The following is a 13846-nucleotide window of genomic DNA, read 5'->3' as shown; positions in this document are numbered from 1 at the left end:
TGTAGACTGCCTTTCTTAGGGAAGATATTGATGAGGGATTGGATCCATGGTTTAGCCCATTCTCCTCTCTGCCAAATCTTGTTGCAGATATTCAGTAGGGCACTTATAATGGCATCTCTCCTGCTTGCATGAGCGCTGCAGGGACGTTATCCACTTCCGCCAACTTCCCCTTCTTAAGCAATTTCATTGCTGCTTCCACTTCTGTGTGAAGGATGGGGTAGTTGTCATTGTTGGTTGCTGGGGGGATATTCCGTTCCTCCGGATCTCCTGTGGTTTCATAGCCATACAGCTCTGAGCAGTACACAGTCCACCTCTTTAGGATGTCCTGTTCTTTAGTCTTGTCTTGTATGGTTGGTGTTCACCCTTGATTTTTGTTGGTCAGGTCTTTCACCAGCTTGTATGTTTTCTGTTATGATGTTATTCTTCAGGCTATCATCAATGACCTGGCACCACTCTTCAATCCAGTTCTCCTTTGCTTTTATCAAGCTTTTCTTGATTTCCTGATTGAAATCAAAACAGTTTAGGGCATTGTTATAAAACAGCATAGACACAACAAAGCAATGTTTTGTCAAAAGTTTTGGGTCAGTCAGATTCATGAACTAAATCAGCGAGGTCACAAAGCATACCAGCAGTGTACAGGAGGTGGTTTCAGGCAGTGCTTACATTCATTAGTCTGTGCAGGATGGCATTACAGCATACAATACAAAACACAATTCAGTTTATGTAGAAAAATCACATTTAGCAGTTCAAGTAGGAGAGTTTCCAGAAATAATAGGCAGCTAGTAATTTTCTTATTAATACTGCAAATGATGAAATATGTAGAAGTGTATTGAAATAGTTTTGCGACAATGACCTGCTGGCTGTACATGCTCAATGCATGACTTTTTGCCAAATAAAAATTCGAAATATAGATATGAAGAGATTACCTTTCTTTTATTAGAGAGATGAAAATGGGCATGACTATGTTGTAAGCAGTGCTTGACGTAGTTAGTTGTAGACTTACCATGGACATACTATCATTATCCATAGATTGGACTGTTGAATGCTACTACTGATGAATAATTTGATTGCAAATTGTCTGTATTTCATTGTATTTTGTCTGCTGGTAATGTCATTTGTCAAGTGTTTTTGAAAGAATCTCTTAAGCTTACCAAATCTACCTTAATTTAATCAAAAATGCAGTAAAAACAGTATTATGAAATATGACAAATGAAAACAACTTTTTGTTCAGTCAGTTTTTCAGTAAGTAAGGTAGTTGTTAAGGTTAGGTATTGGGTAGGATTAGGCATATATAATATGGTCATGCAGAATATGTGCTTTATAAGTGCTAATAAACAGCCAATATGTTAAAAATAGGAATGCTAATAAACAACTAGTTAATAGCGATGATTGGTCCCTCAATATACTAAAGTGTTACCCTGTTTTCTATTGTAATATATTTAAAACAATAACAATTGCAATTTTTCAGAAATATAATATAGCTGAATTTCACTGTTTCACTATTGGTTCGGTGTTTCCAAACTGTGGCTCAGGAGACACTGTATTTGACTCCTTCCTTTGTTAGGAAATAAATGACAATAAACCAACCTGTCTAATATGAAATAATAGTGACAAAAAGCAGTTCAGTGGAATTAGTGCAGTCCCTTAGCTTATTTAGCTGTGCTGGTAAATCAGCCATGCTATCTGTCTGTACAAGGTGCAACCGGTTCCCGCACAGGGTTAAACTCATGCTGCAACCACTTCAGAAACACGCTATTAGGAAGAGTGGGCATGAATAAATGGGAGTCATCAGATGAAAGGAAAAATTGATCTAATATGGTGCATGGTTGTTCTGTTGTGAAGAGAATTTAAGGCCTCAAGGTTTCCCCATTCTGTTAATACAGAGCACTGTAGGCCAGCTTTTTTAAGTGGCTGTGGCCTGCACAGCATGATAATATTCATTATGGTAGGCTGGATTAAAGGTGAATGCACAAATAAGATAAAACGTTCTTTTCTCTTTTCATCTCTTATCTTTTCAAGGCCTCCCAGTTTGGCCTATCTGATCATTATTTTCTTCCTTATTTATACTAGCTTATTTTTTTATTTTTCTGCTGCTCTCAGTGTTTTTCTGACTTCTGTTAGTCTGTAACCCTCACTTTGATTCTCTCTCAGTTTTATGACCTCGGTTCACCAGCTGACTCCTCTGGCAGTGCTCCGGGATGTGTGATGACGGACAATAGCTGTGTGACCATGGGCTTTCCTTCCTGCGGGACTCGGGGACGCTGCCACGGAGAGTGGGGTTCCTTCAGCTGTCAGTGCATACCTGGGTACAGCGGGCATCAGTGTGAAAAGGGTAATTACTCAGCAGTTGTCCAAAAGTTTTCAAGCCATGTCTGTGGAATGTGAGAGAGACTGAGTCATCGAAGATAGCTTTATCTTTGATAAGAAGTCATTGCTAAAGAGAATGACGGAATGGATGTGAAAACTGTCTCTCTCTGTGTGTGTGTGTGTGTGTGTGTGTGTGTGTGTGTGAAGTCTTTTCAGTGGGGCAGCAAATATCTTTGAATTGCTCTGTGTAGGAGGGATAGTGTTAGCACCCAGGCAGGATTTTCACACAAACCAAATCTTGGCACAAATCGCATTCAGAAGTGTTATGAATTTGTAGAGCTTCTTTATGTAACATGACTGGAACATCCTGTGATATTCTCCAAGTGCATTTTTCACTGTTTATGCATCCTTTTTTAAGGGCAGCATCTGAAGAAAACATTTGTGTTTCACAGAGGTCCCAGAGTATTCTTTTGATGGAAGGAGTCACATACACTTTCAGCTGGCCTTTACGCTCCCGGCCAGACACACGCAGGTTCAGGTCCTGGTCCGGACACGCAAACATAGCAGCTCTATCCTCAGCCTGCTGTCCAAAGAACAGAATGAATATCTCAAACTAGATGTAAGTGCTCTTGAAACATCTCTCTGTTCTCTCTCAAGCTTTTCACTTTCTTTGAATATAACAAATGCATATGCACAAGGTGTATTTTTATCAAGTTATTTTTTTAAATAACTATGTTCTTTGCAAAAACTGCTACATATTCTGCTTTAAAAAACAAACGAAAAACCTCTTGATGGTAAAATGTGTTGAAATTAATATTTCTTATGTATTATAACTGTTAGTCCATGATACATATAAAATATGTGACTGGCAAAATGAGTCGGAATGCGCACAGTCTAATTTTGAGCTGCAGGTCAAAAAAAAGTGAAACAAATTTTCACAAAGATTTTAAAAAAGTTAATAAGTCCTCGGCTAGCGATCCTAATGCTCCAAATAGTAGTTCAACATTTTAAAGTATCTTTATTTGTAAATTCTCTGAGAGGAGTACCTTTATTCTGCTCGCTTCTCGTGTTAATTGACATCTGAAGTGCCCGCATAAAGACGTCCCAATAAATATACACAGAATTGCGATATTTAAGTATTCACGCAAACTGTTATGTTTTTAGTGAATGTTTGGGGAACTGTTAGGGAAAAACACTGGATGTGTAACGTTATATTAGGCCTTGTTTACACTGCCATTCTGATTTGTTGCCTATATCTGATTTTTTTGGGTCTCTGTTTAGACGTTCTTTAAATTGTGACCCATATCTGATTCATGTGTTTACACTTGACATACCATCTGAAACATCGCGCTTGCATTGTTGTCATTTACCACCTCCACATGTGCTTCCTCCTGAGAATAATGCGACCTGTGCTGACCTTCTTTTTTTACAGCCTATGGTGCTGACAAAATGAGTCACTATGAGCAATAAAAATTACATTCTCCATTAAAAGACCTTCAAAATGATTTATGATTTGTTGTAATCGGACAAAAAATGACAGCCATTTGAAGTCGATAGTGTGAAGCCCTCCATCTTTTCTTATTATTAATTACTATAGTAATAATCACAATACAGTTATTTTTTTATTTTATCTTTGCTATTATAAATAAGAACAGATGCAAAAAAAAAAAACAGTAGAACAAATAGCCTAGAAACAAATAATTAATTACCTTTATAATTTTATATCTAAACTAAAGCATTCATGTACGAAAAACAAATTGTCAAATGTAAAAATAACTTAAGTGTGCTCATTACAAATAAATTGATTATAAATACTACAGTACAAAAGCAGTTCAGTGAAGTGCAGCGAGTGATTCCCTCTTTTCTTTTGTTGTTAGATTAACATTATGATACATGATACTCAATGTTCCATAGCCTACTGTAATGCACGGATCTAATGTAATGTTACACATCAGAACTTTTCCCCCAAGCGTTTACTTGAGACAGAACGGATTATATTTGCGTGAATACTGAAATACTATAACTCTGCATACTGTATGTGTGCATTTATCGGGATCACGCGCTGCCGTTATATGCATGCACTTCAGATGACAGTCAGTGCGAGAAGCCAGCGGAGAAAAGTTAATCCTCTCAGAAAATGTACAAATAAAGATCATTTCAGATGATCGGGTGTTTTATTTATTTTTTTGCCTGTAATATACCCTGTGCGAATTTACCCTTATTTTGCCAGCACGGTTCACACATGACATCATTAAACCACGAAGAAGTACTAAATTGTGGCAGTTTTAATGACGTACAGAACGCAATGCCGCAGAAAATCCTATCTGCCTGTTTACATGACAGTCGCACTGGCACATATCTGATTTATATCTGATTTATTTACACATATGAATGAGGTCTGAGACCAATCTCAAAATATCCAAATTCATGCGTTTTTTTTTTTTAGTTTACACTGTCATACACCAGATCCGATCTGTGTCACATATGAGCAAAAAATCGGAATTGGGTCTCATTTAACTGGCAGTGTACATGAGGCCTTGGATCTGTGCATTACCTTACATCTTAATATCAGTTGTCTGTCACATTAATGTTAACCAAATAAAAACTGCTTTTGTAGTTTTAGTAATTTATTTGTAATGAACATACTTAAGTGATTTTTACATTTTACTTTTTAATTAAATCCTTATGTTTAGATGTAAAATAAAAATAAAAAAGTAATACATAGGCTACACTTTTTTCAATTATAACAACAATGATGAAATAAATAAAAAAGCTATATTGTGATTATTAATCTAGTAATGAAAAGAAGTGGGGGAAAATATGTATTGTTGCTGGGTGAATTTGCTTGAATTTACTTTGTTGACTCCATCAACATCAAACGGATGTAGCATTGTCTGATTCCAACAAATCATACATCATTTTCAATGTCTTTTAATAGAGAATGTACAAATAAAAGTAACTTATTTTTGAAAATTTGCTCAATTTGACTCATTTTGCCAGCACAGGTCACATATTGTTAATAATTTGAAACCATAATGCACTGTTTTTTGTTTGTTTCAAGCTCACCAAGACTACATTTATTTAATAAAGATGCATCTAATATATATATATAATTAATAAAATAAAATAAAAATTCTATTTTAATATAGCAACAGCCATTACTCCAGTCTTCAGTGTCACATGATCCTTCAGAAATTGTTCCAATGTGCAGATTTGTTGATCAAGAAACATTTTATTTTTATTTTTATTATTATCAAAAATGTTGAAAGTGGTTGTGCTTTCTTTTGATGAACTGACAGCTCAAACTTTTAAATGCACGCTGCTATGAATAAAAATAGCAGTAATATGAGAAAAAAAAACATATTAACTTTGAATGATATTATATTTATAAATGAACATTAACTTGGATATTATATGAGAAATATCAAGCATCCTGCCAACACCCTCCGAAGTGATTTTTTGTAATGAATGTATTAAATGTTTCCTCTGTTTCGCTACAAATTTATGCCCATGAAATGTCCTTACAACAAATGAGCAGTGTTGACCGCCGGCATATAAAGATTATTTGTTCTTGATGTGCTCTGTAATAGCAGCCCATCTGCCAGACTCCGAGAACGTTGTTGCAACAGCGGTGCAATGTGAGAATTTGAATGGAGCAACGAGTTTGTGTTTAATCATAGAGGCATTAGTATGCGTCTCCCGATTCGGCTGATACACTTGCAGAATGCATGCCATCTACCCTCTCACTCCAAGGCTGTCTCATTTTTTCAAGGTTTTTTTTTTTTTTTTTTTTTTTTCAACACCTGCTTTAAATTTATGCAGTCGGGTTGCTGATTGCTGCTTTGTTTCTCTCCATCTCTCTCTCGCTCCTCTCATTTTCCTCTGTTTTTCTATCTCTCCAATTTAAATCGTGGATGATTTATCTGTGGCATGAATTAGACATGTCTGTGAGACAGGCTAGAAGACATTTTATATCCCCTAATGTGGCAGGTTACAGATTTCATTACCTGCTTTTATTGTGATTCTTGCAAAGCTTCGCAGTGGTGCAGAAACTGATGCTGCCTTTGTGCCATGTGCGAAAGATTAAAACTTAATCTCCTGCTGTGCTCCTCTCAATTACCTTACCAATAATGCTAATTGATGCGATGTGCCAATACCCATTTAGCATTACCTGTTGTGTCTGATTATGACGCATCATCTCACTGAGACATTTTCAGCAAAGTGTTCTTATCATCAGGATGAGGAGGAAATGATAGTGCGATCATCTAATTTCTTCTCAAGAGACTTAGCCACAGGTCCATTAGCGGCAGCGGAATATCAATGTAGTCTGTTTTTTTCTTTGAATTCAAGGAATTCTCACTCAGAACTTGTTTAGTGCTTACTGACAGATGTATTGAGTTGGTTTTATCTGGCAATATTAACCATGAAACTAGAAAATAACCATATAAGCAGCCCAGATAAATGTTGCTTTTAAAATATACAGAAGAGATTTAAACTTGGTGAGATACATAATACAGAGTCAAATGTTAAATCATATTCAGGTAATATCCTTCAGTTGCAATGTGGTCATCATGTAGTAGTGTTTTGAAGGTTTTGATGATAGACAACTCAAAGAAAACATTTGAATACTATTACTATATATTATTTGAGACTATCTTTCTGAAATATAAAACCAAATTATAGACCTCTAAAACAGTGGTTCTCATTCGTTTTGACTTCAGCTATAATAATTACATTTAACCATTCCAGGAGTTGTGAATGCTCTGCAAGACTACCACTCCAGCCTGAATATATATATATATATATATATATATATATATATATATATATATATATATATATATATATATAGACAAAGTAATCCACTGTTTGAAATGTCCTGAAAAAGAAAGTAATCACCAACAACAACTCCTCAGTAGAAATCATGGTCCTTCCCCCTCGGTAGAAATCGCGGTCCGAGGGCAATTTAGCGTCGGCGAATCCTCCATCCCCCACTTAATTAAATAAGAAATATATATGTATACTTTTTTTTTTAATTAGTAGTCCTTAAGTAGTAGTATTAGTTTAGTAGTAATTTTAAAGGAGAAACTTGATGCCCATTATCCACAAGTTGGTATGAATCTTTAGAGTCTACATGAAATGTCTATATCATACTTTGGTTAACATTTCTCTATGGTCGTGTAAAACAACACCCTTTTACCCTGTCAAAACCAGCTCTGTTCACATTGATCTGTTTTAGTGCATGTCCATTTAAATGCTAATGATCTCTGCTCACCCCGCTCCTCTCTTCCGTAGAACTTGCAAACTAGCACATTATTAGGAAAGGCGATTTGCAACGATTCATTAAAAAGATGTCAGATGTCAGACTGACATCTGAAGGTCTGGGATCCATGGCAGCTTTCATTGGCCAAGGCCTGCCCATTAGGCTTTTTGACTGACATGTCAAACAACCAGTCACAGTTCATTTTGTTTCAGCAGCATGTTTAGAGGCATGGAAATATCACCACAATAACAGACCGGTGTGTAAAACCATATATATACATAGATGCCTCTTTAGCGACTGTTTCTATGGGCCACTATACATAAGCCGTCCGCCATATTCTCACGGTAAACTTGACACCATTCACCATAGTAATCACTGAATAATTGAAAGATGCCAAAAACCTGCATAGAACGGCTCAATGGCTCTTTGAGAACCTATAGTATGTTGAATGATGTCAAGTTAACCATTCCAAGATGATGGCCGTCGAATGTGGCATCTATACATATCTGTGTAAAACTCTCAGACATATTTTAAAGATTATATGCCGCAAACTTAAAAATTTCACATACTTTTGAAACTCCTGAGGCTGAGACTAGGTAGATTGGAGGGACACATTCCCTTAAAAAACAAAAGTAATCACCTGCGTCTTCAGCAGATCAGATGTCAGGAGTAAATGACGACTGCTATGTGCATTACTATATCCAACAACAAAACATTGCAGTCGCTTAGGAGACATTCTTGTCTGCACCTGCTCAATGTCAAAACAATGGCAGACTGATGACAGCTCACTCAGGGCGGCTCTATGCTAAAATGGCAGTGTCCATCAATAGTCCTGGGAGGGGCCTAGGCAAACTTATGTAACTTTTCCAAAAATCTGTGAACAGCTTGCTCTGAGGAAGTGCTTATTATTTGTGGGGATTAAAAAATAAAGCACTGAGTGGATTTTTATCATTATAGGGTGGATATGTGCACACACTGCCAAGACACATTTATCTTCAAACACCATGTAAAAGTGGATTTTGCATCTGATGTCCCTTTTAATTATTTATTTATTTTATGTTTTGAGCCACTGCCTCCCTTTCCTCCTCAGAGAAAACACTTCTGATTCAATACCAGGTGTTTGATCTCTTTATAGCATATTGCCAAAAAAGGGTTTATTTAATGCTTCCCAAGATCTTGTCATGACACTGATTGACGATGTCTCAGATTTTTTATGCATAACAAAATATGAAAAGGTGATTTGGAAACCCAGGCAAACTCAACGCTATGCACTTAAGATCCAATGATGCATGATTAAATGCCTTTTAATTCTTAAACATGCAACTGGGCAGATGGCTTCACCTGCTGCTCCAGATGATGACATTGGTTTCTGGATCATTGGGAGGGGATGTGCGGCATGGAGAAATGTTGCACACCAACTAGGGACGAGAGTGAGCATTTATGGGATAAATCTTAGAGCATGAGGAAAAAGCCCAAATATTTTCCATGGAGAGATTAAAGTTAATGTTCTTGTTAATTAGTACGCCTTCAGGTTTTAATACCTACAGTACCCAGCATAGCAAAGCCTTGAAATACTCTAACAATCCGGTTTGATATTATTCTCATGAGCTGTACCACAGGTGAAACTGAGTAGGTCGTGGGAGAGGAAGAAGGAGCAAAGTTCACAGAGGTCAACGTGTTTGTGTAAACTGTTTACAATTGTTGTTGAAATGTGAGAGAGTCTCACTGCCTTTTGAATCATTGATTAGTCCTGCTTTTTACATCACCACAAAGCCAGCATCCAAAATGGAGGCAGGCAAATTATGCTCTCTGGGACACAAGCAGAAAGACTCTGAAATTAAAATGAAGGATGGGGCTTTCTTCAGGAGATCGGCCAGCCACTCTCATTTGGTTTGACAATGAGCCGCTCTCATTGTCAAACCTGTTATGTTTTTCTCCAGGTGTGGCGTTATGACTAGTGCCCACTTGATTGTAAGTAAAACCCCAGTTGAATTATTGTTATTAGACTGTTGAAAGGGGCTTGTTGGATATTGGATGATTCAAAGCATGAAATTGCAGGCTTTTATATCGTACTTTGATGTTACACAATTTTTATCCTACAAAACCTCATAAATAATACAGCTTTCCTTAGAAACATTTGATTTATAAGAAGCAATCAATTTAAGAAGAGCTCACAAAGGGAAAGAGAGAGTAAAAGAAAGTCTCACAGCTGACCACTAGAGAGTCAGTGAGGCAACATAAGAGTATAGGGGCAAACCTCACTGACACCATATTGAATTCCCTGCTCCCACTGTCTCTGATTAAAGGGCTGATATGTTTAATTCTGTTAGTGCTCTGTCGTTTTATCAGATCCTGCCCCAGTCTGATATCTTCAAGTTCCAGTTGGGCCTTTCTCATTCCATACTGAGCCTCTCTTTATACTTCAGTACCACTTTTTTCATAATTTCACAATTGTTCTTTGTCTCCGGCACTATTTTCGACAGATTCCTCAGATAAAATACAAAATTCTAATTGAGTTTATTAACTGAAACCATTCTCTCTCTCTCTCTCTTTCTGTCCCACTTTCTCAGATCTATCAGGGTCTGTTAAGTGTCTTCTACAACCTCGGTGATGGGGACTTCAACTTGACAATGCCCTCTTATCGTTTAGACAATGGAGAGTGGCATGACATTCACTTAGATCGGCATGACAATGAGTTGACACTGCGCCTGGATGGCGGGGGAGGACGGCGAGAGGTCACAGGATCACCGGGTCACAGTCGGGAGATTGTTATTGATCCCGCTGTAGTGATGCTGGGCAACTCATTCCCCTCAGGACACAACAAGAGCTTCCAAGGTAAGGTACAGGTGTGCTCCTGAAGCTCAACTCTCCAATGACACACAATGCAGATCTCTGGAAATCGTATTTCCAGTCCATATTGTACTATACACTGTTGTTCAAAAGAGAAATTCTAAGTAATGTACAATTAAAACAACAGGGGTGTGAGAAAATTAAAATAATGAATCACAAATAATCTCTTTTTCGTCTGTTGTCTTCAAAACAATACAACAACACTTGCACAATTGCCTCCAGACCTGTCATAACTCGCTAACGACAAACAAGCTCAGGTGTCTCATTAAAGTGAGAAGAAACTGCTTGTTGAGACTTCAGCAGTCTTCACCTGCTTGTGCAATTGTTTTTAGCCTCTTTCCTAACATTGATGCTAATGCTAAATGAAGTATGAGTTAAAAAAAACACATTGCTGAAAAAAAAAAAAGGTTAGGAAATTCTATTCTAGATCCAAACACATTGTCTGATTTCTGTTTTACCTTGTTCTCTTGTGTCTACATTAAGAAAAAAACATACCTGGCACAAATGATAGAACTGGCTAATATGCATGCTAAGTTGCACTTTCAAAGCAGCACCAAATACAGCTCCCTGTTTGTTAATTTCCATTGGCTGGCATCTCTGAGTTGATTAGTAGTCTGTCAGGGAGTGTCTCGCAATAGATTAATTGGTTACAATAAATGAAATGGAGTCAATATGTCAAAGTGTGCATGGTGAGATGTGGACAACTCCAATAAACACTGTAGCATGACATTTTAAGCTAACAAAAATGCTGCGTCCCATGGCCAGAAAAATCCAATCACTGAGTTATATCACTGTGAAGTAGACTGCCGTTTTACCACTAATTCAATCAGAGTCAGAGAAAGGACTTAGTCAGCACATGCGTACTTCAAGCAGACGACTGTACAGCTTCATCAGCTAATTCATACAGTATCTGTCATGATTACACACTATTGTATTGGCAATAATGAAAAATTTATAGGAACGATTAATTCATAATAGCCTCAAATGCACCTTCAGTGTAGAGGGGAAGTAGAGCTAGCATAAAAACTGACTATGGAAGGGAATGGAGACAATGACATGTGACATAAGAGAGAAGAGGAGGTGGGATAGTTCCCTGTGCGCAGACACGCTGGTGTGTTTATTAAATGGACTCTAAAAGCACTTTTCTTAAAAGCTCAGAATATGAGTGGATCATGTTGAGCTCATTTTCTCTATGTGCGTGTGTGTGAAGAAGCAAGTGTATGTTATGTAGGTGTAAGAGGAGGATTCACACTTTGTGCTATATTTGTACTGTAACATGAAACATGTTGGCTTTTGTTTTGTTTTTCCTTATTGGCACAGGCTGTATGCGGGACCTTAGACTCAATGGGCGGTTTATTCCTCTGGATGGTCAGGCCAGAGAGGGGGTGTCGTTGGTCAGTTCTCAAGGTGTGTCTCTGGGTTGTTCCTCTGACTCCTGCCGGAAAAACCAATGTAGTCCCCCCTTTACCTGTGTGGACTTGTGGAGAATCCATGAATGCAGGTACACAAATACACACAGTTGTGGTTGAAAGTTTACATACACCTTGCAGAATGCTAATTATTTAACCTAAATGATAGGGATCATACAAAATGCATGAATAAGATATTTTGCCTAATAGATGTGTACATATAGCCAATTAGACAAAATAATAGTTGAATTTATAAAAACGACCATTTTGAAAAGTTTACCTTTTTTTGTGATGGTTATTCTTGAGTCCTCTGTTTGTCCTGAACAGTTAAACTGCACACTGTTCTTCAGAAAAAGTCATACAGGTCCTGCATCTCTGGCATGTTTAAACCCTTTCCAGCGTTGATTGTGATTTTGAAATTCATCTTTTCACACTGACGACAACCAAGGAACTGTTACCAAAGGTTTAAACATTCACTTATGTGCAAGAAGAAATACAAAGTTTTCACCCTCCAAATTGAATTAGTGTCTAATGGGAAACATGTTAATTATGTAGCTTCTGAAGGACAGTACTAAATGAGAAAAAACACATAAAACATGAAAAATGTACACATCTTCATTCTGTAAAAAAAAAAAGAAAGGTAAATAGGTTAGTTTTAATAACAATCTGCTCAATGTAAGACACACGCAGTAGGGCACTCCACTTAGCCAAGCCTATGCACTTTGTCTCTGGGTTTGTGTGTCAATACGCCTCAGTCATAGGCAGATATGATTGCTGATGACGCATTCCAAGATGGTCGCGCTCTGTGAGAGCTCTGAAAACTTAAGAGTTTACAACGGTTAGTCTTGCTAAATTGGAAGTAAGAAATTCAAAGAAGTTTTGGAGATCCTGGAAATGGCACCGCCTAAGAAAACTGAGCCTAAAATGGAAAGCGATATGGAAGAAATCCGCAAGTCGCTCAGTCATATGTCTGTGGAACTTGTCAAAGTCACCGAACAGCTGACAAAGCTAACGCAAGTTGTAGAAGAGGTGAAACAACTGAAAGACATAAGCGCAAAAGACAAAATAATCAATGAACTCGAGAGAAGGCTCGATAACATTGAACAACATATGCGAATGGAGGATGTAATAATTACTGGCCTGACCATCAAACCTAAGTCTTATGCGAAAGCTGTTGCAAGTGGTAGCAATGTCAGTGAGGATGCGGAGAAAGCTAAATTTGCAAACACTGGAAGGGCAAGTTCTTCAATTTTTGGCCGAGAAAGATATACATGTGGACCCGAAAACCATTTCTTCGTGCCATACTCTGCTACGCAAAGACAAGACGAGGCCTGCTATTGTCATGTGCTTCGTAAATCGGAAAAACAAAACTGAAATGCTGAGCCAAGGAAAAAAGTTGAGAGGAACAGCGGTGTATCTGAATGAGCATTTAACGCAGAAAATGGCAAATATTGCAAGAGAAGCCCGCTCCCTGTGGAAAATTGGAAAAATTAAGGCGACATGGACAAGAAATTGTAAGGTATTTATTCAACTTAATGGGTTAAATCCGGAACAAGCTAAAGTTGTGATGTTAAGAGACTTAATAGATCTAGAAAAATTTAAATAATGAGACATATTCCCTTTTGCATTTTCGATACACCTCAAGATATGCCGATGTTAAACCCTGTGGGAATGAATATAATCTTGTTAAAATGTGAATTGTGGTCAGATCAATGTATTTATCTTGTTGTTGGACTGGGCCTGTATGATTTTATTAGAATGTCTATTCGATCCAAGTACTCACACTTTCGATCATGGTCCCAAATGTTGATATAAACAGTGACAAAATTTGATATGGAAACTGTCTTTGCACATAATATACTAGTGCCTGGGGAATGTCATTACTTTACAACACAAGAGTTTAATGGGACTACACAAAGGTTTTCTGATGACGCGTTTTCCATCATACACTTTAATAGCCAAAGTTTGAAATGTAAATTATCAAAGATTAACAACTTTCTTAACGATTTAAACGGAC

General features: G+C 37.3%; 1 protein-coding gene across 1 annotated transcript in view; it reads left to right on the top strand.

Annotated features, from left to right (window-relative positions):
• si:ch211-186j3.6 (neural-cadherin) overlaps positions 1–13846 on the top strand; it is a 266160-nt gene that overhangs the window by 235933 nt on the left and 16381 nt on the right. The window contains exons 27-30 of the mRNA XM_059534392.1: positions 2152–2332; positions 2760–2926; positions 10141–10405; positions 11741–11921. Of these exons, the coding sequence (XP_059390375.1) occupies positions 2152–2332; positions 2760–2926; positions 10141–10405; positions 11741–11921 (794 nt within the window). The remainder of the gene's footprint in view (positions 1–2151; positions 2333–2759; positions 2927–10140; positions 10406–11740; positions 11922–13846) is intronic.

The sequence above is a fragment of the Carassius carassius genome, chromosome 3, assembly GCF_963082965.1.
Source record: "Carassius carassius chromosome 3, fCarCar2.1, whole genome shotgun sequence".
NCBI classification, from domain to species: Eukaryota; Metazoa; Chordata; class Actinopteri; order Cypriniformes; family Cyprinidae; genus Carassius; species Carassius carassius.
This window is presented reverse-complemented; position numbering and strand designations above follow the sequence as displayed.